This window comes from Colletotrichum navitas (assembly GCF_030913465.1).
Source record: "Colletotrichum navitas strain CBS 125086 chromosome Unknown LY79scaffold_12, whole genome shotgun sequence".
NCBI lineage: Eukaryota > Fungi > Ascomycota > Sordariomycetes > Glomerellales > Glomerellaceae > Colletotrichum > Colletotrichum navitas.
This window is the reverse complement of record NW_026850558.1, coordinates 454,501-478,313: the sequence shown is the minus strand read 5'-3', so window position 1 is coordinate 478,313 and position 23,813 is coordinate 454,501. Positions and strand designations below refer to the sequence as shown.

Here is a 23,813-nt window from a genome sequence, read left to right as displayed (position 1 = left end):
CACCCCTGACTGAGATCTTGTCCGATTAAGGAAGGTGAATAAGCACAGCAATTAAGAGGATCCGAATAAGAAAAACTGTCAGATGTCAATACTCGGCCGCTGGCCTCCAAGAGCGTGGCTGCTAAGGAAGGAGTACGTAGGAGACGATCAGTGAAGTGAAGCCATTCGCAGTTGCAGTAAGAAGCAAATCCGGCCATCATCGGTGGATGAAGACCGTCTTGTACTAACTAGAACATCGCACCTTGGTTGGATGAACACGCCAAGATGGGATAAACTCAACCCATCTTTTGTTGTAGGTAATAGGTACTTTTCCTGTTGCATCCCTGGAACAAGCAAGCAACGAATGGACGATTGGCCACAAGCACATAACAGTACCTACCCAGTAATATACAGGAAAGACAAGCCACAGGCGGTAAACAACTTTACAAGCTGGACCCTCTAGGGTCTCGAGCGGCTGCCAAACCCTGCCGCCGCCTCTTGTTCAAACAGGTTTTGTTCGGTGTCATCCAATGGACGACCACCCACCTGGCAGGTAATTAGGGACTACAGGGCCGGAGGTAGGTAGGTAAGGTACAGTAGGCAGTACGTACCTACCTAGCTACTTTGAAAGGTAGGTAGGTACCTAACCTACCTAGGTAGTACGGATAGATGGGGCTACCTAGGCCTTGAGAAAGGGCTTCCCAGGTGGGTCCCAGGCCAACGGCGGCGGCGGTGGAGGCCCGAACGGGGGAAGAAATGCGGTGGCTCAGGACGGAAAGCGAGACCGATGACGCAAACTTGGACGTCTTTGCATCCACACACGGCCTGGACAGCGACGACACCCTTGGCCACGTCAGGCTCGACAAGACTTGCTGCGCTGTTCCCGCCCCAGATGCGCGCGAGATGATGTTGCCCTCTCTGCCTTTTTATTTTATTTTATTTTTTTAAATTATGAGTTTGTAAGGGTCTCTTTGCTTGGCGGTCTCCACAGAGACAAGCCATGCAAACATGGCTAACTTACCCCCTCCCCCCCCAAGTCAGTCGACCTTGTTCCTGACCGCCGCCTTCATTGATGCATTCCTTCACGCCCAGTCAACCAGGATCTTCTCGATTGCATCATTGCCATTCTAGCGTCTTGGAAATATGAATGGCTGCGATTCACCCATGGCTTTCAGCCTGTTTGCTTGCTCTCCTCTCCCTTTAAGACCAGGACCCTCTGCCGTTTGACACATGGTTTCGACTTCTAGACACTCTTGCTTTCGCTTGTCGCTGTCGACAATAATAGTTAGGCAGTACCTCTTACTCACCTCTCGATATCTCGGGTCTTGCATCGCACGGCCTGTTGTGAGCCCTGCTTGTCTACTCGTCTACTCAAACAACCACCCATCTTCCCTTCCACTTGTCCAACTAGAGCCAAACGTCTCTCAATACCGGCAGCATGCATTTCACCGTCATAGTACCGCTGGTTCTGTCCATAGTGGCCTTCGTCCTCTCCTTCCTGGCTCTCTTCGCCGGCCACAAGCAGGGCTTTATGGAGGACTACGACGTCGTCCGGCTCAACATGTCGACCCTGGGCTACAACCTGATCCCTACCGCCACCGAGGAGGCCGACCCCGCCTCGACTACGGATGGCTTCCTCGACCGGTTCGTCGACGGCATCAGCGACCGCGTATCTGACGTTCTAAACGACTTGGCCAATGACGTTGCCGACCGGCTCGCAGACGAGCTGGGCATTTCCGAGTGGTACTCGCTGCACCTAATGGACGTGTGCCAGGGCGACTTTGCCCCCAACGTGACCGTGTCCAACGCCTGGTTCAACGTCACGAACTGCACCCATCCGTCTCCAGGCCGTGAGTACACCCGCACGCTGTCCTGACCCTTTGACGCAACGCTAACCTTCGACCAGCCAACGTCAACCTCACCAAGATGCTGGACCAGGAACTCTCCGTCGGACCCCTGCGCCTGAGCCTCGCCGACCTCAACTGGCCCGACACCATCGAGGAGACCATGGACAAAGTCAACAAGTTCCTCCTCGCCATCTGGGTTCTCTACGTCTTGGGCATCGCCTTCTCGGGCCTCGCCATCCTCGGGGCGCTGGCGGCCTTCTTCCTCGGCTTCAAGAAGCGCATGACTCTGACCAACTTCGTCTTCGCCATCCTCTCAGCCCTCGTCCTCTTCGCCGGCAGTCTCATCACAACCATCGGCGCCAAGGAGGGCGCCAAGCAGATCACGGACGTGGGCGAGGAAATCGGCATATCGGCCGAGGCCGGTCAGAAGTTCATGATCATCTCTTGGGTTGCCTTCGCCGTCATATTCGCGGCGGCCATCTACTGGGCCACACAGTTCTGCCTCGAGAGGCGATCGACGCGCAGACGGGGTTTCACCGAGAAGCGCCACCAGAAGGGCAGCTTCTGAGGGCATGAGTCTGGTAACCATACAGTAAACCAGCCATCAGTGTGCATTCTATTCCCGCAGATTGGGAACACAAGATGCGGAAGCAGTTCTGATTTTTTTTCTCCTTTTTTTTACTTTTGCAACGATACCTTTGTCAGGTCTGGCCGGATATCTGGCATACCACGGCCATTTCCGACATTACGATCCTTTTCATTGTCTCCGAGATACCATTTCATTGTCCAAGCATGCAAATCCATAGAATGCACCATCGTAGTGTACAATATTCAAATGTTAAAACCAATACGTGATTGATTGTATTGAGGGCTAGCTTGCTCTGCTGTTCTCAATCGGCCTACGCCATGTGAAAGGAAGCTTTGTAAATCTGACGCACTCGTCATATGCCGTTTTCGTTCCGCCAACAGCCTGAATACTCGCCGATGCATTCTTGTCAACTTCATCCATATCCCATCCATCTAGGTATTTACAGAGAAGCTTTTGCGGGAAAACCCTGGCCCCCTTGCACGACTCCAGTGTCCTGCACCCCGGAATTGTGGGACACGTCATTCTCCCCCTGCGTCCCTAAACAGGCAACCGCCGCCCAGCCTCGACCCACTCTTCAACTACGTACATCACACTCGGCCCAACTGCTCTCATCCCCTACAGCCTCCAACAAGCCGACAAACTCATACTTCCTTGGTCTACAGCGACTGTTTCATCGTCCATCGCACACTTCCTTTGCCCCTCTCCTCCTCCTCCTCCTCCTCCTCTTCTTCTTGTTCTCCCAAGAGCCGAGTCGGAGGAGCAACGCTCAACATGCCCTCCCTTCCGTTCGCAGACCGCATCTCCTCGGCGTCCAACATGCGAGGCAACAGCGACAACGGCGAGGAGGAATCGCTCCTCGGCCGTGGCCGGGAAAAGGCTCGCCGCTTCTGGGACGGCTTCATTGATTTTGCCTTGCAGGGCAATATCCTCGAGATCGCTTTTGGTTTGATGTGGGTGTTCCCGTCCCGAGTCTCCTCGGACTATGCGGCATCATGTGCACCACACGTATTGGAGACTCTGCAAGACTTCTGGTTTCCCCCGGGTCGGGTTATATAAGACTATCGTAATCGCCAAGACGCATAATGGGGGACGTATCCCGTGAACAGCTCGCTGACTTGTCCCTCCGCAGCATCGCCGCCGCCTTTACCACTCTCGTCAACAATTTTGTGCAGAACATCATCATGCCCCCCATTTCCGTCATCCTCCCTCTCAACCGCAACATGGAGCAAAAGTTTGCCGTCCTCCAGGGCGGCCCCAACTACACCCAGAGCGGGTACACAACCCTCGAGCGCGCAAAGGATGACGGTGCCGTTGTCCTGGCCTATGGGTGAGTTCCTCATCTGCCTTCTCTATCTAAATCACGCTTGGAAACCCAACTTCATTCCTGGACCATGTCCCATAAAACCAGCACAGCAATCTAAAGGCCAATGTCGCGGCTAACATGTGACGGTAGCTCGTTTCTCAACCAACTCGTGTCATTCCTCTGCATCGGAATCTCCCTCTACGGCCTGGCCCACGTCTTCCAATTCTTCTCCCCAGAACCGATCATTAAGCATACCGTTAAATGCAGATACTGTCGAAAGCGGATCAGCAATAAGGCGAGTCTCAGTGCATTTCCCTTGTGCTTCCACTGGAAGCTATGGACGCAATGGCAAAGCAATGACTAACACTTCTTGACAGGCGCAACGTTGCGTCAACTGCACCAGCTGGCAGGATGGTCGCGAGGACAGGGTTCCCCAGTGATTCCAGCGTCTTCATTTGTTCAAGCATCTGAGAAGTCAGAAGAGGGTTTCTCTAGAATAGTGTATAAGGTACCTGACGGTATAGAGGCCTGGCCATGGTAGACGTGTTGTCAGGGGTAGTGCGAGAGCGTTCGTGTGCTTTTTTTTCTTTTTCTTTTTCAAAACAGCATTCTTGAGTCGAGGGATGTCTCGAGGGAGACTTTCCACACTTCCTCAAGAAAGAATTACCTCTCAAGCAAAGTAATAGAGGTGTCAATGATATCGGGTGACTGTCACCAACCGCCATCGTCCAGATTATCCGGCAACCAAGCGGTGTCCATCTATCAAAGCTGCTCCCCAGTCCCGTCTACCCGGCCTGTCATCTCCAGCCCCGGCGACGAAACCTTATTCGGCCCCTCAGACACCGGGTATCGTTTCGGCGGGAGCTCCACCGTTGCGCCGGAAGTACGCCTTCTGGGCTCGCGGTGACATGACGGAGCGGAAGGTCATCCACGCCGTGCAAAATATGAGCAACACGCCGGCCAAGCAGCCGAGGGCGATGCCTAGCTGTGCGCTTAGCTCCATGTCGATTCTGGCAAGAGGGTAAGAGGAGAGAGGCCTGTATACAGGAACGGAGATTGGGTGGCGGGACTGGCCAGGAAGGGGAGCGACAAGGTTTGGCGGTGTTTCTTTCTTCCTTTCTTTTTCTTCTTTTCCTTTTGGGACCCTGATGAGGGACGAATACTGTAGTTTAGTGTTGATCAGCGTCGCGGGTCGGTTGTTGATGCCACTATACAGACTATGAAACCACTTGCTGGAGTTTTCAAGTACGGGAGCCGGTAGATGATGGGTTGCCGCCGTGCTGGAAATCTACCTTTCCCCTTACTTTTTCTTCTTTTCGTTGCCATTCACCATGAGTCTTCCGACCCTTTGTCGGGTATAAGAACAAGCGACTATCTGGTTGTCCGACAAACAAGCGCCTTTGAATATGTCCCTTCAGGAACAAACCCGAGCGTTTGAGTTGTCTATGTGTAGAAAAGAAGCGTCCTTCAGACGTGGTGGCAAACATCACTTCGCTGTAGGGACAACAAAGAACCACACACAACAGTCAACGTGTGTCAAAGGGCAGCAAATCGTTCTATCAATTCTTGCCCCTTTCTAGATTACCCTCCTCTTCTTCCCCACAGAAGCCGACGCCTCACTCGAAAAGATGCGTCTCTTGCGTCCTAGAACAGCACGACTACCGCTACGGCGGCAGCGCCGGCAAAGCTGACCAAAACACCGCTACGAGTGCCCCGCGACGCCGCGGTGTTCGGGGTGGACGTCGGGGAGGCTTCCACGCTGGTCGCAGTCGGGCCGGTCTGCGCGCCGCCGGGCTCCGTGGTCGTCATCGTCGTCGTCGTGGCCTGGGCTTGCAGTTTCTCGATACCAGCGGTGACAGTGAGGGGCACGCGTAGGTCTGGGTTTGTCAAGGGCGACAAGACCGCATCGGTCGTGGCGACGACCCGCCCGCTCAGGGTGGCGACGACCCGGTAATCCAGCCGGTCGCTCAAGATGGTGCCGATGAATTCGTCCGAGCTGCGAGAAGCGGTCAGCCCGGTTACCCTGCTCAAGTTCCTCGAGCAGTTGAGGGGTGGTGCTGCATGTGAGGTGCAGCCTTCCCGTGCGGCGAGCCCTACTATTTGCTCTTGGGCCGTTCGACGTGGACCTCGACGGTCGAGGGGCCGCCCACGAGGGTGAGAATTAGGCCGGCGGGGTCGTCACGGCACTGGTAGGTGTCGCTGTTCTTCTGGCAGTATACGGCGTAAGTTGTCGCGGTGGGATTGGCATCCACAACGGAGGCGTCATAAGGGTTGTTTCCAAAATAGGGATTCACGACCTCGATCACCGTCGTCGTCTGCGCCGCGGCAGTACCCACGAAAGCCAAGACGAGCTTTGCAAGGCCCCTCATGGCTAATGGAACCCGGCTCAGCTATGTTGAGGATGCAGATGCCTTGCACCTCTCTCGCAGGCATCCACGCAGGTTCGCGACTAGATATATGCTTACCCCTTTAAAGGCTTCCCCCTTTAAAAGTCCGAACGCAGCTGTGCCGCAATCTTGCATACGGGCCCAAAGGGTCCATGCCTCTTACGGTCAAGCGCTCATGTCCTCCCCATTGTTGCCTTGGACCGTTGGACCGGAGTAGACATGTAATCGGTAGGTTTTCCGATTGGATATCGCACGGCCTCTGCCAGTCGACCAATTTGCTCTTCCTGCTTGTCAAAGACTAAAGGGGTGTCAGCATACTGTGTGGAGGGTTCTCCTCTGTAAGTGGCTTTCACTTCGAATTCAAGTACTAGATCAAGAAAAGAAGAAAAAAGTTGTGTGTTTACGGTATATCCGTAGCTGGGAGAGGTAACAGGAAAAGTAGATTGGTGTGGAAGAATTCGAGAACGGTATGGAGACGGAGTTTGTTTGGTTCACTGTTGCACGGCCCGTATTCCACCGTCAACAATGCGGGAATGTGGATATGCCAATCTCCGAAGGCCATCTCGATTTCTTGGGTGCTCAGCATGGCATTCGCAAATTGCTGCATGTGGCTTTTGGCATGAGGTCTTGGCCTTCTTGGAATGGTGTCGGGTTTGCTGGGCACGAGAAAGCCAACATGATTCAAATGTGTCAACGACGTCCAATGAGGTGGCTTGTTGGGCAAACGAAGGTGTAAACCCCGTTGTCTTGTCATGGCAAATGCCGAGCCGTGGACACACGGGCTTGTTGTTTCTCGTCGTCGCATGTCGGCGGTGCAATGGTCTTTTGTTTGCAGTAGGCCCAGCTTTGCCAAGGCGATTGCGGTGAGACTGAAAGACACCCTGGCCATGTGGTGTGGTGCTCCGGGCGGAGCGGAAGGAATCAGATGAAGATGGATCACGAAGGCCCTTGGAGACGGTGAGAGACGGGACGAGAGCGGGATTGTGCGTCGGCAGCAGAGGGATGCCAAGATCGGTGGTTGACAAGTAAAGACGGGATGAGCATGAGGAAGACATGATGATGGCACGAGTATGGCCGGAAGGCTAAGAGACGGTGATTGGGTGGGTGGTGGTGGCCATCTTTTTCTTGGCTCTTGCTGGCAGTGATTTCCTCGGTTCCGTTGGTGCAGCGAGCGGGAAAGGGACGCAGAGGATGGATGGATCAATGCCGGAAGCTACCAAGGAGCGGAAAAGCAGAGGATGGGCACCAAGATTAACCTCAAGAATGGTCTGCGGCTCCCACTCTAGGAAGGAAGGGCCGCGGTCATTCGAACGAACGTACGGGCCTGGGTGGTACGGATAGGTAGGGTTAATCGGGCAATCCTCCGATGTCGAGTTTCCCGAACGTTGCAGAGTTTCCCGCAGGTGCAGGGCGGCGGGGGGGGGGGGGGGGGGGTACTTACCCGTACTTGGTCCTGGACGGTTTGGCAGTGACATACCCTTGCCGGTTCCTGCCTACTGGCAGTTTCTATCCACTCATGTGGCTCTATCCGTATAGCCCCTCGATTACTCCACCCATTTCGAACGACCGTGCCCATTCCGCTTACCACACATGTATCCGTACTTCCTCCTCGAATTTCTCGGGCTTGGCATTTCTTGGCTTTCTTCCCTTCCCATACTCTCTCTCTCTCTCTCTCACACTCTCACCCTTGTATGTCTCCTAATCGGCCAATTCGTATCCCACTCGCCGCCCACCCGCTCGTCCAGCACACACCTACTCTCTCGGCTAGCATGTACCCGCCATCATCGTCCGCCGCCCGCTGTGGTGGTGGGAAAAGGCAGAGGGGATGAGCATGAGGCGTGGACGCCTGCCTCTCCCATCATCGGCTGGTTGGCTCAGAGCTGAGGGATGTGGGGGAAGCGACCAGAAAAAAAGACGGGTGCGCAATGAATCGCCTCGTGGCTTGGCAGCAACGCACAGCAACGCAAAAGGCGTGGCTGCCAAGATTTACTTCCTTGACCAAGGTCAACGTCGGCGAGTGTGCACCACTACACTACCTAAGTAAGGTAGACTATACCGGGGAATTTCCCGCCTGCCCTGCGTGGAGACTGACCCTCTCTTCCTCTGCTGATGCTGAGCCCTTTGCCAAAGTCAAAGTCTTGGCTCTCCATTTTGCCAGAAAAGAATGCACACCCGCTCACCTTATTCTCCTGCCCAGCCTTGGCCGGCAACAACGGCGCATTGGCAAAAGCCCCAGAGCCCGCGCCCTTTCTCTCCATCCTTCTCGTCTCTCTTGTCATCGGTATCCTTTCCCGCTCCCCGGAATTCTTCCTCAGCTTCCTTGGCCCCCATGTTCATTCTCCTCTATAAGGAAACGGCATCCCTCCACACCCCAGCAGCAGCACCAACACCACTACCACCACCACCACCGACGAGCCGCAACTCTCGCCTGGCTGACCGTTACTGACAGCTCTGCCCCCGTACACTACTCCGTCACCCTACAGCAGCTTGCCTGCTTGCTTGCTGTTTCGCCATCGTTGCACCCGCCTGTGGAAAGGCTCGTTACATCTTTCCCATGTGGTAACAAGGGTCTCTCACCACCACCAATACTACCTACCAGACACGCCGATCCACTCTCTGCCGCGGGAAACGACCGAATGCCTTTTCCTCCAACCCATTCTTCCACATTAATCCTAATATCGACGAACTTTTGCCATTTCTGTCCAGCTCCAGCTTCTGTACCGTCAGGCCGGGTCGACGGATTGCCTCGCCTTGTCCACTTACGGAGCTGGTCGCCTCACCCGATGAACTACTACCCTTGGTAACCAGCACTTGACGTTAAACCATTGTTGTACCTTTGGCCATTTCTCGATCCTCCGCCAGCCTACGCTCGGCATCATCCCCGTGCTGTCACCATGCATTATCCGCAGCCGTTTCTCGCTCTGTTGTCGCTTTGCCTCTTCTCTTCCAACGCCGTCCGCGCCGATGATACCACCACCACCACTGTCCCGATCTACCTACCGCACTACGATGCTGATAGCTGGTCGCAGCTGCGAGGCAGCGTAATTTCAAGTGTACGGCGACCTTTGGAGTGCCCCAAGTCCTCCTCCCCCTGTGTCCTTGTCGTGATCTGACAGTGATCCTGCTACAGAATGCCAAAGAAACGACGTACACCATCTTCTGCGCACCACAAACACCGCCCGATTGCGATCTCGCCGTCGAGTTTCCTTTCGTCTTTGCCGAGGGCGAGAACACGCTTCAGTTCCACGGCACTAAAACATCCACACTGTAGGTGCACTCACTCGAATAATCCTCAACGCTGTCTACCTCCGAGATGTACCCATAACTAACCATGATGCGACTGGAAACAGTATCGCCGACCTTGGATGCACACTGAGCGGGACGACAGCTGCGACATGCTCTGGATACTCTAGCTTGAAAAGCGGATATATCAACGGCAAATACACAGGCCCAACCGAAGTATCGTGGACCTCAACCATGACCGGCTCCGAGGTGCAATGGGGCGTCCTAACACTGGCTCAGGAGGATGCTGCGGCAACTCCGGCGCCCACCAAGTCGCCCGGCGATCCCGACTACGATGACTTCCTTTACACGGGTACCATCTCCTCCGCAATGCCCGCCGAGACCAACCCCAGCGCCGCCTCGCGTCTTCACCTAGGCTGGGCTCTTACCGCGTCGTTATGTAGCATGGTTGCCGTCACTCTAATGGCACAAGGGGCGGGATCCTTCACGTGAGCGACATATACCAATTCGCTTAACCAAGGCACGTCCTGACAACCTTGACTTGCCGAAACATTCGACGAGTGAAAAAAGGAAAAGAAAACGCGAATCATCTTTTGATGGGGAAAGGAAAGGGCAGCATACGAAGCAAAAACAGAAAAAGCATAGGGAATCCCGGACTGGCTATCGGCGGTTGCAAGATCACACATTACTGGAGTTTTGTCCTCATCTTCAGGGCGGTACATATGGCGGATTATCGGTGAGGCCCGCCGTCTTTTTGTTTTCACCCACCCAGCACCTTCTCTGTCGGGTAGGTTTCGCCATCCAGGGTTTTGTTGTTTCTCACGATGTGCTCCCCCATTTTTGGAGTTATACCCCATATCGGCGTTGTACAAGGTTACGATCAAGAGTTTTTAACGGTTGAATTTTAATACACATCAACAGGGCAGAGAGGAAAGGGCAACCGCCTTCTCCCCGTCCAATGTTGCACAACACTGATGAGACATCCCCCCCCCCCCCCCCCCCCCCTTTTTTTTTTTTTCTCTCTCTCTCTTTTTCCCGTGACTTATCTCGGCCGAGGAGCGAGGGGTAAGAGTAGACACAAGCGACCGCCGATTGGCCGTAACGTGTGCCACGATGTAGGCGACCCTGAAATGAGGTCCGTCGTCCATCGTGGAACCAATGGTTGCTCCAATTCTCGACCGTGCAAGGAAAGGCTCGACGTATCGACGAGGTCGCTGGTCATGTACATGATGTGAAACTTTTTCTTTATTCGTCTTCTCTTCCTCCTTTCCTCCTAGTCTGATACTTGGGAATATGGAAACATCACGCCCCTTGTGTATTCCGTCTCGACGCCTCCGTCCTCAGTTAGAATAGCCTAAATATCCAGAAAAGCAGGAGGGCACCAGAGGTGCTCGTCCCCATCCACCTTACGTGGATAGCGCCGTTATCCTGTGGGTTCGAGGCCGTCGAGTTAGGCGTCGAGTTGCCCACAGGCACCGACGTCTTGTTGGCCGTGAGACTAACCTTGTTGTTAGTGTCGTTCCGTTTCCGCAACAACACTTCATGTGCGACAATCAGATGAAAGGTTGTGCTGCGCCCCCCTCCCCAGCTGGTGGACGGCAAAGCCTCCCAGGCTGCTCCCAAACATAACAAATGAGACGCGGAAAGGAGGGGGACGGGGCGACGAACGACAGACAGCTCGGCTGGCGTGGGGTCTTGGAGGGACGAGCAAAAGCCAACACCTACTACTACTGGCTGACGACCAGGCCCTGGACGATTTCGAGGGCGCTCATGGTCTGGCCGAGGCCCAGGCTGCCATCGTTGCCGCCCACGTACCACTTCTGGCCGCACGTCACATTCGTCTCCGTGGCCTCGCACACGTTGGCCGCAGCGATGGCGGACGGGACTAGGATCTCCTTAACGGCTGGGAGGAGCTCGGGCATGACGATGGCCGACTTCCAGAGGAAACGGGACAAGTAGCCCTTGAATGACTTCATGTCCGTGTTGCACCTGTCGACCGTCTCGCAGGCGGGCTCGTACATGATGTTTGTGCTGTTCGCGGCGGGGGAGAAGAAGCTCGAGCGCGCCGTCTCCAACATCTTTGTCGCGCGTTGCTTCCAGACCGCATCCCCGGTGTGGTTGGCCATGACGGCGGCGCCGTAGATATAGATGCCGGTGGAGTAGGTGAAGGACACGTAGTTCGTCTTGGTGCAGTTGTCGCGGGAATCGGCACCGTCGTAAACCTTGAGGTTCTGGTCGATGAAGCCGACGTTGACGGACCAGTCCCAGATTTGATTAGCCCAGGCAACGTACGCGGCGTCGCCCGTGGCGGCGGCCAGCCTCGCGCCGAGCTGGAAGAAGCCGCCGTTGCTGACCGAGTTCTTGTAATTGAGGCCGTTGGGGTTGGTCTCGTAGATCTGCCACAGCAGACCGCCGCCGCAATGCGTCGTGTTCCAACGCGTGGCGAGCGAGTTGAAGATATTGCGCCCCATCGTGAGCCAGGAGGGCACGCTGGGGTTGGGCTGGGTAAGGTTCCCCTCGGCAGCGGCCATGACGGCGAAGCCCCAGAAGCCGAGGTCGTCGTTGCCCTCCTCGAAGGCGTGCTCCGGCGGCATGAAGTCAAAGTTCGGGCCGGTGTTGACGGTGGCCGTCAAAGCCTGCGTGAGCACGTCGTTGTAAGTCGCGTCGCCGGTGTAGTGGAAGTAATCCACCATGATACCCCAGAGGGCGCCGGCTTGCCACCAGTAGTACGGATCTGGCAAGTCACCGACCATCTGGGCATGGGTTAGTTTCTCGGTTGTACGACTATGCAAGGATCCCAGTCGTCCTTTGCTGGACTCTTTTCGACGCACCTTTGGGTCACTGGAGACATTGCCGTTGTAGTATGACATGGCGCCAAAGGCAAGACTGCGAGCAACTGCCTTGACGGAATCTAAAAACAATCAGGCCAATACTCATGAGAACTCCCAAACTCTTTCCATACTGACCTGGCTTGGTGACATCAAGCGTGTTGGGCGCCGTGAAGGCGGACACCGTAGCGGCGGCCACGGAAGCGATGAGAGCAGGTCTGACGAAGACCATGATGAAAAGCTGCTTGGCGATGGACTATACTGTACTGGCTCTGATCGGGTTGGGGCGAAGCTGTTTACAGACGAACGTCGAAAGGAGTGTGTGTTTGCTCGAGTGTACCCTGAAAATGGCAGTTTCCGAATTCACAAACGGCAGGTCAATGAAGGACGATGGGCGAGGAAGCTCGGTGAGGGAACGAAAGTGAAGGGGCCGTGGCAGCAAAACACCGGTTCACGAGAGGAGGTGGTGGGAAGAGAATGTAGAGAGGCAGCAGAAGCAGCAACCTCCATGATGATATGATGGCAAAAGTTTGTCCGGCACATAGTAGACGGGACCCCGGGGAAGCACATGAGGCGTCCGTAGAAATGACAAGGGCGTCGCAGCCCTTGGGGTCGGGGGGGAGGGGCGTGTGAGGCCGCGCTTTCACTCGGGGCCTCCTTCACTAAGGTGTTGTATACATGGTGCATTACGCAAGGATATCGGTGCACTGGAAAGGAGGGAAGATGGCGCGAGCCAACGGATGGACGGGATCGCCGTCGACTCAGCCCTCATCGCGCTTCTCTTTTAGACTCTGACAAGCCTACAAGCTTCTCGGGTGGGCCCTCATTTGGCTTCGTCTGGCCCCTCTTCATCCCGGGACAGTAATATCGGTCAGGGAAGTTGGCTGTATTCGAATGGTTCTGATCCCCCCCTCCCCCATGTTGCCTTTGAGGGGAAAAAGGAGGGGGCGGCGGCGGCTGCGTTAGTCAGGGACACACACACGCGCGCGCTGCTGCAGTAACCTGCAAGCCGCCGGAGCATAGGACTGCAGGGCAGAACTCAGTTAGAGCCTGCAGAACAGGACCCAGCAAAGCAAGCGAGAGAGGTGCCTGGGCGGATGCGGCCTGTTCATCCCAGCTCCCGGGACATGAGACGAGATGGTTGGATGGCGATTGACCGTTAGATGACCAATTGTGTTCCCAGCAACTCCCCAATGCCGGTTAACCAGCACATCCAGTCGCTATGTGTTAAAGAAAAGCCACTGATTGGGCGCTCTGTTCCTCCTGCGGAGGCGAGATGATCTACTCGAGAACCGCTAGCTCGGGTTGCCGCCACTTCGGACTCGACACATGAAACAGCCACGCCACCAAATTTAACCCTATTCCTATTCGGTAACCCCCCCCCCCCCCCCCCCCCCCCAGTGGGGTTTTGTAAACTAACCTCGCCTTCATTGCCTCGCTGGTCTTGTCTTTGTGAAATAAGCGTCTGGCATCCCGTATGGTCATACAGCAAAGTAGAAGACCGAAGGAGGGAGGGCTGTGCCGAGTGCCGGGCCCCCCTCAATGATGTTGGACGAAGGACGACAGTCTGGAACCCGAGGGCGCTTAGCGTTGTCCTCTCATACCACTCTATTGATGAAGAAAGAGTTGGAGGTTAAGCGACAGCTCGACGGCAGGGCATGTGTGATGATGATGGCTCCGTAGATGACTGCAACAATGCCGAAGGCATCATGTTTCGATGCGACTGCGCAACTGACACCCTGTACCATCTTGAGAAGGGTCGCAAGCCCCCTCAGACCATCACTTCACTGCTGAGTGCCTCTCACCAGCCAAGTGGAATATACATCTTCTGCTATACCAAAAAGACGCATCGGCACGTGCAAGAATGGCCCAAGTGTGAGCTTGGTTCCTCTTCAAACGAGCCAAGGGACTATTGGACAGATCATGAGTACATGTCTTTGCCGCGTCTTCTATTTGTTCTTTTGTCTATGCATAAGTCATCCCACATGGTCTAAGCGACCACACCGCTCGCCGCCGCCTCCTTCTTCTCCTCGTCCGGCTGCCGTCCGGCGCCGCGGACCTCGGCCAAGACCTTCTCGATCGACGCCAGGAACCGCGTAACCTCGTCCTCGGTGCCGATCGTGATCCTCAGGCACCCCAGGCAGCCGTGCTCCTTGCCGCGAAACCGGACGACGACGCCCTTGTCCTCCGCCAGCCGCTCGTACACGGCCAGCGCCGTGGCGTTGTCCGGGTTCCCCGCCGCGTCCAGCATCTCGTAAAGCAGGAAGTTGCTCTCCGTGCCGCCCCGCAGCCTGCCGACGCCGGGGACCTTGGGCAGCTCGGCGATGATGCGGTCCCGCTGCGCCAGGATCCTGGCCCGGTTGGCGCGCATGACGGCCAGCCCCCTGTCGGACACGGCGTACTGCGCGAGCGCGCTCGTGGGCGTGGAGATGTTGTACGGCGCCTTCATGGCGTTCAGGAGGCGGGCGATGGGCGGCGAGGTGAAGGCGGCACCGAGGCGGATGCCGGCCATGCCAAAGGCCTTGGAGAGGGTCTGCATAACGACCAGGTTGGGCCACTCGAGCACCCACTCGGCCAGCGAGCTGTCCTCGGGCGCGAAGTCGACGTAGGCCTCGTCGAGCACGACGACGCCGTTCCACGTCGGGTGCTCCAGGACCCTCCGGACGTCCTCCTTGGCCAGCACCGAGCCGGTGGGGTTGCCCGGCGTGCAGAGATAGACGAGCTTGATGGTGTCGCCCTCCCGGGTCAGCGTGTCGAGGATGGCGTCGGTGTCCATGCCGAACCCTGGCGCGGGCTTCAGCGGGACCTTGACGATGCTCACATCGTTGATCTGCGCAGAGACCGAGTACATGCCGTAGGTCGGCGGGCAGGTCAGGATGCGGTCCTTGCCGGGGGCGCAGAAGCACCGCAGCAGGGCGTCTATGGCCTCGTCGCTGCCGACGCCGACGAAGAGATTCTCGGGCTTCAGGTCCCTGGCCGTGTGGGTGTGGGTGTTGCGCAGGTCGCAGAGCAGCTGCTTGAGCTCCGGCTGATGCGGGTCGGGGTACCGGTTCAGGCCGAGGAAGTCGATGCCCAGGTTGCCAGCCTCGAAGTTGGACTGCAAGGAGGGGCCGTAGGCGTTCTCGTTTGCGTCGAGGAGAATGTTGGTACCGTCATCTTTGTAGTCGCTTTACAGGGGTTGTTAGCATCCCACTCATGCAAGTGAGATTGTGCCAATTCTCGTGTGTGAGTGTGAGTGTGAGTGTGAGTGTGCGACTTACTCTCTGGCGCAACGGTAAGGCTCAAGGGCTAGAATATTCGGACGCGCACATGTTTCAAGGTTGAAGGGCGGCATTTTCGGCTGAGTTTGTTCGCTTATGAAATGAAGTTGAGAGATCGGCAGGATCGTGAGTCGGACAGTCAGCCTCCTTATATCGATATCTCACTCACTCGAGCACAATCGCGCACGTCGGTTTGAGTCAACTATGGCCCTGCAAAATGCATCTCCGCCAATTCTGCATTTGCATCCGCCGACCCCGGAGCCATGTGGCCCGACCATTGGCCAATGGCCTTGTGTTGACGCCGACCAGCTCCCCACATCGAAAAGTCAATGCCCGGGATTCTCACCGGGAGGGGCGCATATCGGATAGCCATCGCACGCGCTGGTGTGTCAATCTTGAGTGTGACCCTGTTTGGAAGTCGGCTTGGAAGTGGCAGCTCCGGACGCCGTCGCGCTCGGCATCGGCTCGCTGCCCTTGTTGCACCGTCCGGATCGATGAAGCCGTAGCATGCCGACGCCGACTTTACCACATACTTGCAAATACATCATCGTGGGTTGTTTGTTGTCCAAGTCGATATCTCACAATATGTACAGAAACAGCGCCGACTTGGTTGCGAGGAAACCCAAGCACCCAACAGCCGTCTCTTTCGTCACGTTGCACGTTGCTAGCGACGGGCTTTAGCTGACGTGTCACAGCCACACAGTCCGCCACACCCCCGCCACACCCCCCGCCAGGCAATTCGGTTTCAAGAGATGGAGGCAGGCCGACCGGTCGACGACATCACGTTGTCGCTTGTTAGTTATTAGCCATGGCCGGACTGCTCGCCTAGTAGAGCCCCAGAGGTTGCTCTAGCGAATAAGTGCCAATCTACCCGTCCGGCCTGGAGTCACCTGGGAGGGGGGGGGCAGATAAACCGACTCAAAAACTGTATTTAGCCTGATTGCGAGCACATCATGAGATACTAATGCGCTGGCAGTAGCAATAAGTTGGGAGGCTACGCATCTGCCGCCCAAAGGAGCGGAACTATTATCAAGTTACCCCGCATCAACCACCATCGTACCCCGATCGATGGATCTCGGGAAGCTAGACTACCTATGAGCTTTCTCGCCCGCCGCCTGCATGCTGCAATTCGTCACCACCACCTCACAAGCACAGGCGGACATGAGTGGCTCTAATCACGCCGGAACCCATTCCATGGGTGGCTACACCAGGCCCGCAGTTCCCTTGCTCCGGATTAGAAGGGAAGAGCCATCGACGGGATGGGTTGGCTTTTCGAAGACGGCCCCTGCTGCCAGGGTAGTTCGTTGATATAGTAACCGTCCTCTCCCATCCATATTTTTTCTACTTGAAGCCTTCAGACAGCCCACTCGGTGACGGATATCTCGCTGCGTCCTCTACCCCGACAATGCTGTTCCTGCCTAACGCAGCTTTGGCCTCGGTGGCAGCGGCCTCCGGATGCATTCTCAACAAGTTCGAGAACCTGGTGACGTTCGGCGACAGCTATACCGACGAAGGTCGGCTCAACTACTTCACCAACAACAACGGTTCCGCCCCGCCCGCGGGGGTCCTTCTCCCGCCGAGCAACTCCACGGCGTCCGGTGGATATGCCTGGGGCCGGTTTGTCGCCAACTCAACCGGCGCAAAGTACTACAACTATGCCGTCTCGGGCGCCACGTGCTCCAACAACATCGTCTCCCGAAACTTCGCCTCCATCCGCCAGCCGTTCCCATCGGTCCTGGACTATGAGATCCCGGGTTACAAGGTCGACACGACCTTTGACGCGCTCTATCCGAACAGGGAGGCCGACAACACGATCTACGCGCTCTGGATCGGCACCAACGACCTGGGTTACCTGGGCTTCCTCACCGACTCCAACGCGCCGGGGACGACCATCTCGTCCTACGTGGACTGCGTGTGGGAAGTATTTGACAAGATCCACGCGACGGGCGGGCGGCACTTCGTCCTCCTCAATGTGGCGCCGCTGGAGCAATCGCCGCTCTACGCCGCCACGGAGCTTGGCGGCTTCGGGGACAGCGTGTTCTGGCCCAACAAGACGAGCTATAACACGACCGAGACCCAATACAAGATGCTCGAGTACAGCACCAGCATCAACACGGCATTTGACTACGGCGTGCCCTTCCACTTGCTGGTCAAAAAGCGCTGGCCCGGCGCCATCTTCTCCATCTTCGACGTCCACAGCTTACTGCGGGACGTCCACGCCGAGCCGTCAAAATATTTGTCCTCGCCGCCGAACGTGAAGGCGCCCTACCGGGTGTGCGACCCGATGACGGCGGCGTGCGTGGACTCGTCAGCGCCCAAGGCGAGCTTCCTCTGGTACGACGAGCTGCATCCTTCCGAGCGTACATGTAAGTTCACGAAAACCCCGATTTCATCTCGAGACCGTCGTCCTAACGGGGTGTCCTTGTATAGCAGAGATTGTGGCACAGCACTTTGTCGACGTCGTCTACGGCAACTCGACTTATGGAAAGACGTATACGTCGTGATGGGGCGCGGCATCCAGAGGTCTGCTGCCGACTGGACTTTGGGAATGCCATACGAAGTGGATGGAACAATCTGATTAGACATAGTCGAGGCATAGGCATAGGCATAGGCATAGAGCGCTTCAGCGTGTATTAAGGTAGGTGCAGTGTAGTGTAGCACAATGAGAGCACGATGAGTCCACTTGAGCTTAGGGATTCCTGGCCGACGTTTGGCCACTCATATGTGATGGAGTCTTGATCGGAGGTTTGCTACTAGGGCTCCCTGCTGAGTAGACAACTCTTGTCAAGAACAGAGAGCTCGAGGACATGGAGGGGAACAGGAGGGGACGTGATCCCGGGTGGCTTGCAGGCAAGCCCCTGTCAGGTCTGTTGGGGATCTGGCAGAGGGTTCATGCATGGGTTGCCAGCCAGTTAGAAACGACGCCTCGGCTCTCGCAGCTCTCGCTTATTACAGCAGTCCTTCACCGAGGTACGTAGTTCCCCTCTCTTCCCTTGGATCCTGCCCTGGTCAGACTCCGTGGCCCCCCCCCCCCCCCCCCCCAGACCCAGACGCCCACGCCGGCGTCCACGCCCCCCGGGAAAAGCAATGCAGAAAATTCTGTTTCTGCCTTTCCCTCCTGCCTCCCGAAGCCTGGTCGACTCACCACACACCACACACCGCACACTCACTCAGTCACTCACTCACACACTCACACACTCACACACACACACACACACACACACACACACACACATACACACAACACGACGCACACACCGGCACCCCGATCTCCCTCACACACACGCAGCTCGCTCACACAATTAATTTCTGAACGCAGATTTAGACTGGCGCACCCGACATTGCACGCGCCTCGACCACTCTCTGTCGTTCCTGCCTCACCTCATCTGACTTCCCCTCACCTCGCACCCACTGCACACCGACACACCGCGCCGCGCTTCTCCCTCTCCGCTTGCTGCTCCACGCGCACCGTCACTCACTCACACACACACGGCCGCATCTGAGGCCCTCTCTCCCATTCACGGACACGCAGACTGTTGTCGTCTGCCTGTTCCTTGTGGTTTCCTGTCGGTTCGCTCCGCTCCGCTCCGTACCATCCATCTGGTACCGTACCACCTGCCTTCCTACTCCGTTCCTCCCTGCCTCTTTTTCTCGTCGAGGTACCCTCGTGGGACCTGACCTGACCTGCCCTGCCTTATCAAGCTCGGCGTCGGCCCTGAATCAAGCCTCAGCCCGGCCAGAGTCTGACACCAGCTGCCTTTGATTTAGGCTTGTCTCACTGGCCCGCGCCCGTGGCACTTTGCTGGATCTCAACTCACGACCCCTTCCGCCTCATCTCTAGCCGGCAATCCCTACTCTGACGCCCCATCCCACCACCCGCCATTCTCGTCCATCGGCACCCCCTTCCTCTGTCCTTCCTTACCTTACCCATCTCCCAGCCCTTTGCTCTGTCGGTTTAACCATCTCACACCCCCGTGCCGTCTGCTGCCGTCTTCCTCGTCACGGACGGGGCATACAGTCGACGAGTACGGACGAGACCCAGGCAAACGGGCCAGCCCTATCCCAGGCTCCTGTCGTATCATCCAGCCAGGCATTTCTGAGAGCAGACGAGGCACAACCGGATTCGTGCCGAATGCATGCTTGTACCTTGACACGGAATACATCTTTCGGTCCTCACGTCGAATCGCTCCCTTCCTTACCTCACCTCCTTGGGCCAAGACTTTGGCTGTCAGTCTTCGTCTATTCGAGAGACAGCCCAGCCAGTTGATGGTGGCACCCCCTGCTCCCCACCGCCCATCACGCACGTCAGGCACCACCAAACCAGCCAGTCATCCCGCCAGCGTAGCCAACCTGCGGTCCGACAGGCTCAGGACCACCTCGACTCACTCCACACACACTCCTCCCGTCGCCCGCCGCCCGCCGCTCTCTTCCTTGTTCTCCTCGACTTGTCGAAACGTTGCCCGCTGCGACCACCGCGCCTCTCCCACCCTCAGCCCAGCGTAGCTAGCCAGCCAGCCCGTGTCTGACTCTGACCGAGTCTGAAAGCCAGAGTCTATTGCTACTCTTCGCACGACTAGGTCTCACCCCCGACCTGTTCCTTAGACCCGTCGCGTCTGGTCCCCCCCTCCAAAGCATAATAATAATAGCAGCTCCGCGCCCATCGTATCTTCCCCCTCCCGTCCCAGCCATGTACACTCCCGGCTACGGCTTCTCCAATGTCCCTCCGAACTTCAACACCGGCGCCCCACCCTCAAATCAGAACCCTCACATGCAGCCAGGCTCAGTCTCAAATCAAGCCGGGCAACAAATGATGTACAACCCTAATCAATTCGCTGGTATGCCCGGTGGCCAGTCCGGCTTTGTCGGTGGACCCAATCCCGCCATGATGTCGGGCGCTGGTCCTGCAGGCATGATGCAGAACGCCGGCATGCCGCACATGGCTGCCAATGGCCAAAGTAAGCTCTTCCCTCCTCCGCCCTATTTCTCCCTGTGCTCCCCTCCCCCCAAAAGACGTTCGGTAGAGTCTCGTATCTGCGCTGCGCCCTCTGATGCTGCCATGGCGGCAGGGCAGTATGTGTCTCCCCGCGGTGACCGAAACAAAGGGCATGAAGCGATGGAAACGAGGCTGTCCTAGATTTATCGCCTCACTCCTACCATCACCACTACGCGTCGGATATGACGCTGCAGAATCATCCAAACCTCAGCAACGGAAATACGCGTTCGCTGACCTCAATGTCTTCACCAGTGGCCTTCCAAAACCCCTACCAGGGCAATCCGTACGGCGGCAACATGCCCGCGCCGGGCAGTCAACATCCCAACTTTGGCGGGATGCAAGGCTTCCCGATGAACGCAAGTATGACGCCTCAGCAACAGCAGCAGATCATGATGCAGCAGCAGCAGCAGCGCATGCAAGCCCAGCAGGCGCAGCAGCAGCAGCAACAACAACAACATCAGCAAGCACAGGGACAACCCAACCAAGGTGGCATGCCGTTAGGCTCGACTCCTTCAAGGCCGATGAGCGCGGCACAGGGAGGACACGGTTCCCCGAATAACGCTATGCAACATCAGCAGCAGCAGCAGCAGCAGCAGCAACAACAACATCAACATCAACATTCTCAGCAGCAAAACCCTCAGCAGCAGCAGCAGCAGCAACAGCCGCCGCCGCCGCAACAGCATCAACCGCAGCATCACCAGCCACAACCTCACCCGCAGCCTCAACAGCAGCCGCAACAACCTCAGGCTCAACAACTATCTCAACAGCAGCAGCAGCAGCAGCAACAACCCACCCAGCAGCAGCAACATCAGCAGCACCAGCACCAGCAGCACCAGCAGCACCAGCACCAGCACCAGCAGCACCAACAAGCGCAGCAGCAGCATCAACAGCAACAAGCTCAACAACATGCGCAACAGCAGTCGCAATTCCCGGCGCCGCAGCCTCAGTCTCTCAGCCAAACCCCCACGACCGCTGCACAACAGCATTCAGCGTCCGTAACAACTCCTCAGACACCTACATTTCCCCAGCATCACCAGAGCGCGAGTTTGAATGGCGGGTCGTCGTTGTCCACTCCTCTCAGCCCCGGCAGCGAGTCGCGGGAGCAGGAGCGGTTCTCCTTGCTGCTGGAAATCAACCAGGAACTGCTGTTCGAGTCGATGCAGCTGCAACATACTCTGAGCGAGCTGAAGAAAGAAGCGAACACCTCAGGCGAAGCAGAGCAAGCAAGGAAACCTACCCAAGAAGAGTCAGCGGCGCAGCAGGATTACAACCAGTGAGTCAGCAGCGGAGGCCTCTCGTGGCGTAGCAGAACTAACAGACGTTCCCCCTAGCTGTATGCGACGACTTCAAGCGAATCTCGCCTACTTGGCCGCTCTGGCTGACAGGAAGGGCAACGTCCAAGTCCCGCCGTCCCCCGCCTACCTTTCCTCCCCGCCATTGAACATGACACTAAAAATACGGAATTCGACACCTCCTGGCGACATTCCCGAGAACAACCCAGACCCGACAACAGACCGCGAGGAGCGATCCAAATATCTTACCGAGTTATACACGAAGCTTCAAACGCTGTTCCCAAATGCCGATCCGAAGAAGGAGCCGGCATTCCAGACCCCGGCTCGACCACAGGGGATGGGGCAAGGCCAACGGCCGCCGAGCCATCACGCTAGCCCCTCCATGGCCCAGGCCCAGAGACCCATGCAGATGCAGAACATGCCGGGGCAACATCAACCTCACGGAATGATTCCTTCATAGAAGAAGGACAGAACAAGAAGAGTACTCGAATGGATCATGGAGGTGGACGACCCCGGCGCTCAGGTGATGTAGGGATGACTAAAGAAAAAGGATCAGGTTTGGGGCTTGGTGCAGGCGGCGAACCATTATTGCCACTAGGCTACGTTCTTGGTATTGACCTGCCTCAGCGCACAGGTTTGTGCGAGCCACGGCCGGGACGACACTGATTGGGGCAGGAGGAGGAGGAAAGGGGAGTGCATCAGCCCTCCAAGTTTTGTATAGACTTGTCTGGTTGGAGCCAACGGAGTTGCGGCATATTGTGTTATATACCTGCGAGAGGCGAGATGCCTGTAAGATGATCAAGGCGAATGCAAGATTGGAAAAGACCAGCCCCCGAGCATCGGCCGAATATGGTGCGCTCTGCGTCCCCAGGGAACTTGTCATTAGCTCGGGTCAGAAGACGCCGATAGCAAGATGGAAGCGAGGTATATAACGGCCTCGGAGTAAGGTAGGAGCCATGCGCCTTGCGCACATCGCAGACAGCGAGATCAACCTCGCCATCCCATTGGAGGAGAGGGCTGGGGGGATTGATCACAAAGATGCGCTTGGATATGGATGGCATACTCGGTCGGGAGAGTCCATTTCCCCGGCGGCAGAGTCATCTCGTCCGTCTGTGCACTCTGCCTAGTCCCGCGCGGACGGTATTGGGAACAAACGTCTGTGGGCCGCCTTCTGGCACTGCTGTCTTCCACCCCCTGACTATCGTTGCGAAATTGCCAACTTGGAGAGCAAAACATGAGTCAAAGATCGGGAGAGGAGGCCTTAAATGACGAAACCAGAGCGCGTTGCGAGGCACTGGGGTGGTGGTGAGTTGATCCTTCTCTGCCCCGTCCAGCCATGTGTCGTCGCAGGGATGAAGGCGTCAAAGGGCAGACACATGCTCCAGTCCCGTCCCCCACTCGCCATCGGGGTTGGGCTCTGTCTGTGGATGCAGTTGGGTACTCTGTATCCGTAACACCTGGTAAATAAGAGAAGGATTGAGACGAGTAAGGAAGCGGGCCGCCGACGTGTTCAATCTCAAGTGTTTGTTACCCGGGTCGGGGTCGCCGGTCAGACTCTGGATGGAGGTTGCGGCCCTGTCGTTCGTGCAGCACACGCGGGAAGCTTGATCAGGGGCAGCGGGACATGATTGGGCGGATGGTTGGAGGGGCGGGACACGAACGGGGGACTCCTGTACCGTACCTTGCATGAGGAAGTGGCTGCCTTTTGATTCGTGCATCATTTTTAGTCCTTTTTTCCTTTTTCTTAATCGATCATATTTCCATCTCCCTCCTTTTCGCCCTATGTCGGCGCTGCTGCTTTTGTTCGACCAAGCTTTGATCCACCATGGCTTGCACCGACGACCATCTATGGGGGTGTGCGGCAGTCATTGGCGCTGAACGGGTTGGTTTGAAGTCGAGAAATAGGGGGGCTGGGCTTGATGGTGATATCGATTGTGGACTCTTGAGGAAGAAGAGGAGATGACATGGGCGTCGCGGGGGTACCAGTCAAGTGACCGTCCCCTTCTTGGCAAGGTAATGGTTGTAGATTATTTAGAGGCACAACGAATGGGCGCCGGCGTGTGGTTTCTCAGTGACGCATCGTTTATTCGCA

General features: G+C 56.7%; 10 protein-coding genes across 10 annotated transcripts; 6 read left to right on the top strand and 4 right to left on the bottom strand.

The window, feature by feature from the left end:
* Nucleotides 1–1,417: 1,417 nt before the first annotated feature.
* LY79DRAFT_588090 (SUR7 protein) lies at nt 1,418–2,394 on the top strand (the record flags this gene model as incomplete). Its single annotated transcript, XM_060560866.1, has 2 exons — nt 1,418–1,829; nt 1,886–2,394. The coding sequence occupies 2 exons, from the start codon at nt 1,418–1,420 to the stop codon at nt 2,392–2,394; spliced, it is 921 nt and encodes a 306-aa protein (XP_060417278.1).
* A 668-nt stretch (nt 2,395–3,062) lies between these two features.
* Nucleotides 3,063–4,184, top strand: LY79DRAFT_63144 (large conductance mechanosensitive channel protein). The gene is made up of 4 exons (XM_060562180.1): nt 3,063–3,365; nt 3,545–3,742; nt 3,869–4,013; nt 4,096–4,184. The coding sequence occupies exons 1-4, from the start codon at nt 3,187–3,189 to the stop codon at nt 4,156–4,158; spliced, it is 585 nt and encodes a 194-aa protein (XP_060417277.1). The 5' UTR covers nt 3,063–3,186; the 3' UTR covers nt 4,159–4,184.
* A 1,073-nt stretch (nt 4,185–5,257) lies between these two features.
* On the bottom strand, nt 5,258–6,152 carry LY79DRAFT_544643 (uncharacterized protein). Its single transcript, XM_060557129.1, has 2 exons — nt 5,816–6,152; nt 5,258–5,714 (listed from the first exon to the last, which is right to left on the bottom strand). The coding sequence occupies exons 1-2, from the start codon at nt 6,085–6,087 to the stop codon at nt 5,363–5,365; spliced, it is 624 nt and encodes a 207-aa protein (XP_060417276.1). The 5' UTR covers nt 6,088–6,152; the 3' UTR covers nt 5,258–5,362.
* On the bottom strand, nt 6,153–7,311 carry LY79DRAFT_544641 (uncharacterized protein). Its single transcript, XM_060557128.1, has one exon. The coding sequence runs from the start codon at nt 7,158–7,160 to the stop codon at nt 6,597–6,599; it is 564 nt and encodes a 187-aa protein (XP_060417275.1). The 5' UTR covers nt 7,161–7,311; the 3' UTR covers nt 6,153–6,596.
* A 441-nt stretch (nt 7,312–7,752) lies between these two features.
* Nucleotides 7,753–9,034, top strand: LY79DRAFT_63046 (uncharacterized protein). Its single transcript, XM_060562163.1, has one exon. It carries the CDS (start codon nt 8,031–8,033, stop codon nt 8,907–8,909), a length of 879 nt encoding a protein of 292 aa, XP_060417274.1. The 5' UTR covers nt 7,753–8,030; the 3' UTR covers nt 8,910–9,034.
* On the top strand, nt 9,000–9,840 carry LY79DRAFT_509697 (uncharacterized protein; the record flags this gene model as incomplete). Its single annotated transcript, XM_060554082.1, has 3 exons — nt 9,000–9,158; nt 9,236–9,372; nt 9,456–9,840. The coding sequence occupies 3 exons, from the start codon at nt 9,000–9,002 to the stop codon at nt 9,838–9,840; spliced, it is 681 nt and encodes a 226-aa protein (XP_060417273.1).
* Nucleotides 9,841–11,075: 1,235 nt separating this feature from the next.
* LY79DRAFT_667415 (family 76 glycosyl hydrolase) lies at nt 11,076–12,408 on the bottom strand (the record flags this gene model as incomplete). Its single annotated transcript, XM_060563369.1, has 3 exons — nt 11,076–12,101; nt 12,180–12,259; nt 12,315–12,408. The coding sequence occupies 3 exons, from the start codon at nt 12,406–12,408 to the stop codon at nt 11,076–11,078; spliced, it is 1,200 nt and encodes a 399-aa protein (XP_060417272.1).
* A 1,758-nt stretch (nt 12,409–14,166) lies between these two features.
* On the bottom strand, nt 14,167–15,510 carry LY79DRAFT_577413 (histidinol-phosphate aminotransferase; the record flags this gene model as incomplete). Its single annotated transcript, XM_060559879.1, has 2 exons — nt 14,167–15,343; nt 15,437–15,510. The coding sequence occupies 2 exons, from the start codon at nt 15,508–15,510 to the stop codon at nt 14,167–14,169; spliced, it is 1,251 nt and encodes a 416-aa protein (XP_060417271.1).
* A 1,331-nt stretch (nt 15,511–16,841) lies between these two features.
* LY79DRAFT_509368 (acetyl esterase) lies at nt 16,842–17,940 on the top strand (the record flags this gene model as incomplete). The annotated part of the gene is made up of 2 exons (XM_060554049.1): nt 16,842–17,802; nt 17,867–17,940. 2 exons carry the CDS (start codon nt 16,842–16,844, stop codon nt 17,938–17,940), a joined length of 1,035 nt encoding a protein of 344 aa, XP_060417270.1.
* Nucleotides 17,941–19,861: 1,921 nt separating this feature from the next.
* Nucleotides 19,862–21,856, top strand: LY79DRAFT_62990 (uncharacterized protein). Its single transcript, XM_060562156.1, has 3 exons — nt 19,862–20,391; nt 20,682–20,999; nt 21,195–21,856. The coding sequence occupies exons 1-3, from the start codon at nt 20,124–20,126 to the stop codon at nt 21,704–21,706; spliced, it is 1,098 nt and encodes a 365-aa protein (XP_060417269.1). The 5' UTR covers nt 19,862–20,123; the 3' UTR covers nt 21,707–21,856.
* Nucleotides 21,857–23,813: the final 1,957 nt, after the last annotated feature.

Bases quoted from the DNA above. Each gene is read 5' to 3' on its own strand.
- LY79DRAFT_544643 (XM_060557129.1), bottom strand. From the start codon at position 6,087: ATGAGGGGCCTTGCAAAGCTCGTCTTGGCTTTCGTGGGTACTGCCGCG. The intron at 5,715-5,815 runs GTAGGGCTCGCC...CGCTTCTCGCAG, and splicing joins GAACGGCCCAAGAGCAAATA to CTCGGACGAATTCATCGGCA.
- LY79DRAFT_544641 (XM_060557128.1), bottom strand. From the start codon at position 7,160: ATGTCTTCCTCATGCTCATCCCGTCTTTACTTGTCAACCACCGATCTT.
- LY79DRAFT_63144 (XM_060562180.1), top strand. From the start codon at position 3,187: ATGCCCTCCCTTCCGTTCGCAGACCGCATCTCCTCGGCGTCCAACATG. The intron at 3,743-3,868 runs GTGAGTTCCTCA...ATGTGACGGTAG, and splicing joins GCCGTTGTCCTGGCCTATGG to CTCGTTTCTCAACCAACTCG. The intron at 4,014-4,095 runs GCGAGTCTCAGT...ACTTCTTGACAG, and splicing joins GAAAGCGGATCAGCAATAAG to GCGCAACGTTGCGTCAACTG.
- LY79DRAFT_63046 (XM_060562163.1), top strand. From the start codon at position 8,031: ATGAATCGCCTCGTGGCTTGGCAGCAACGCACAGCAACGCAAAAGGCG.
- LY79DRAFT_62990 (XM_060562156.1), top strand. From the start codon at position 20,124: ATGTACACTCCCGGCTACGGCTTCTCCAATGTCCCTCCGAACTTCAAC. The intron at 20,392-20,681 runs GTAAGCTCTTCC...TGTCTTCACCAG, and splicing joins CATGGCTGCCAATGGCCAAA to TGGCCTTCCAAAACCCCTAC. The intron at 21,000-21,194 runs ATCAGCAGCAGC...AACTATCTCAAC, and splicing joins CCCGAATAACGCTATGCAAC to AGCAGCAGCAGCAGCAGCAA.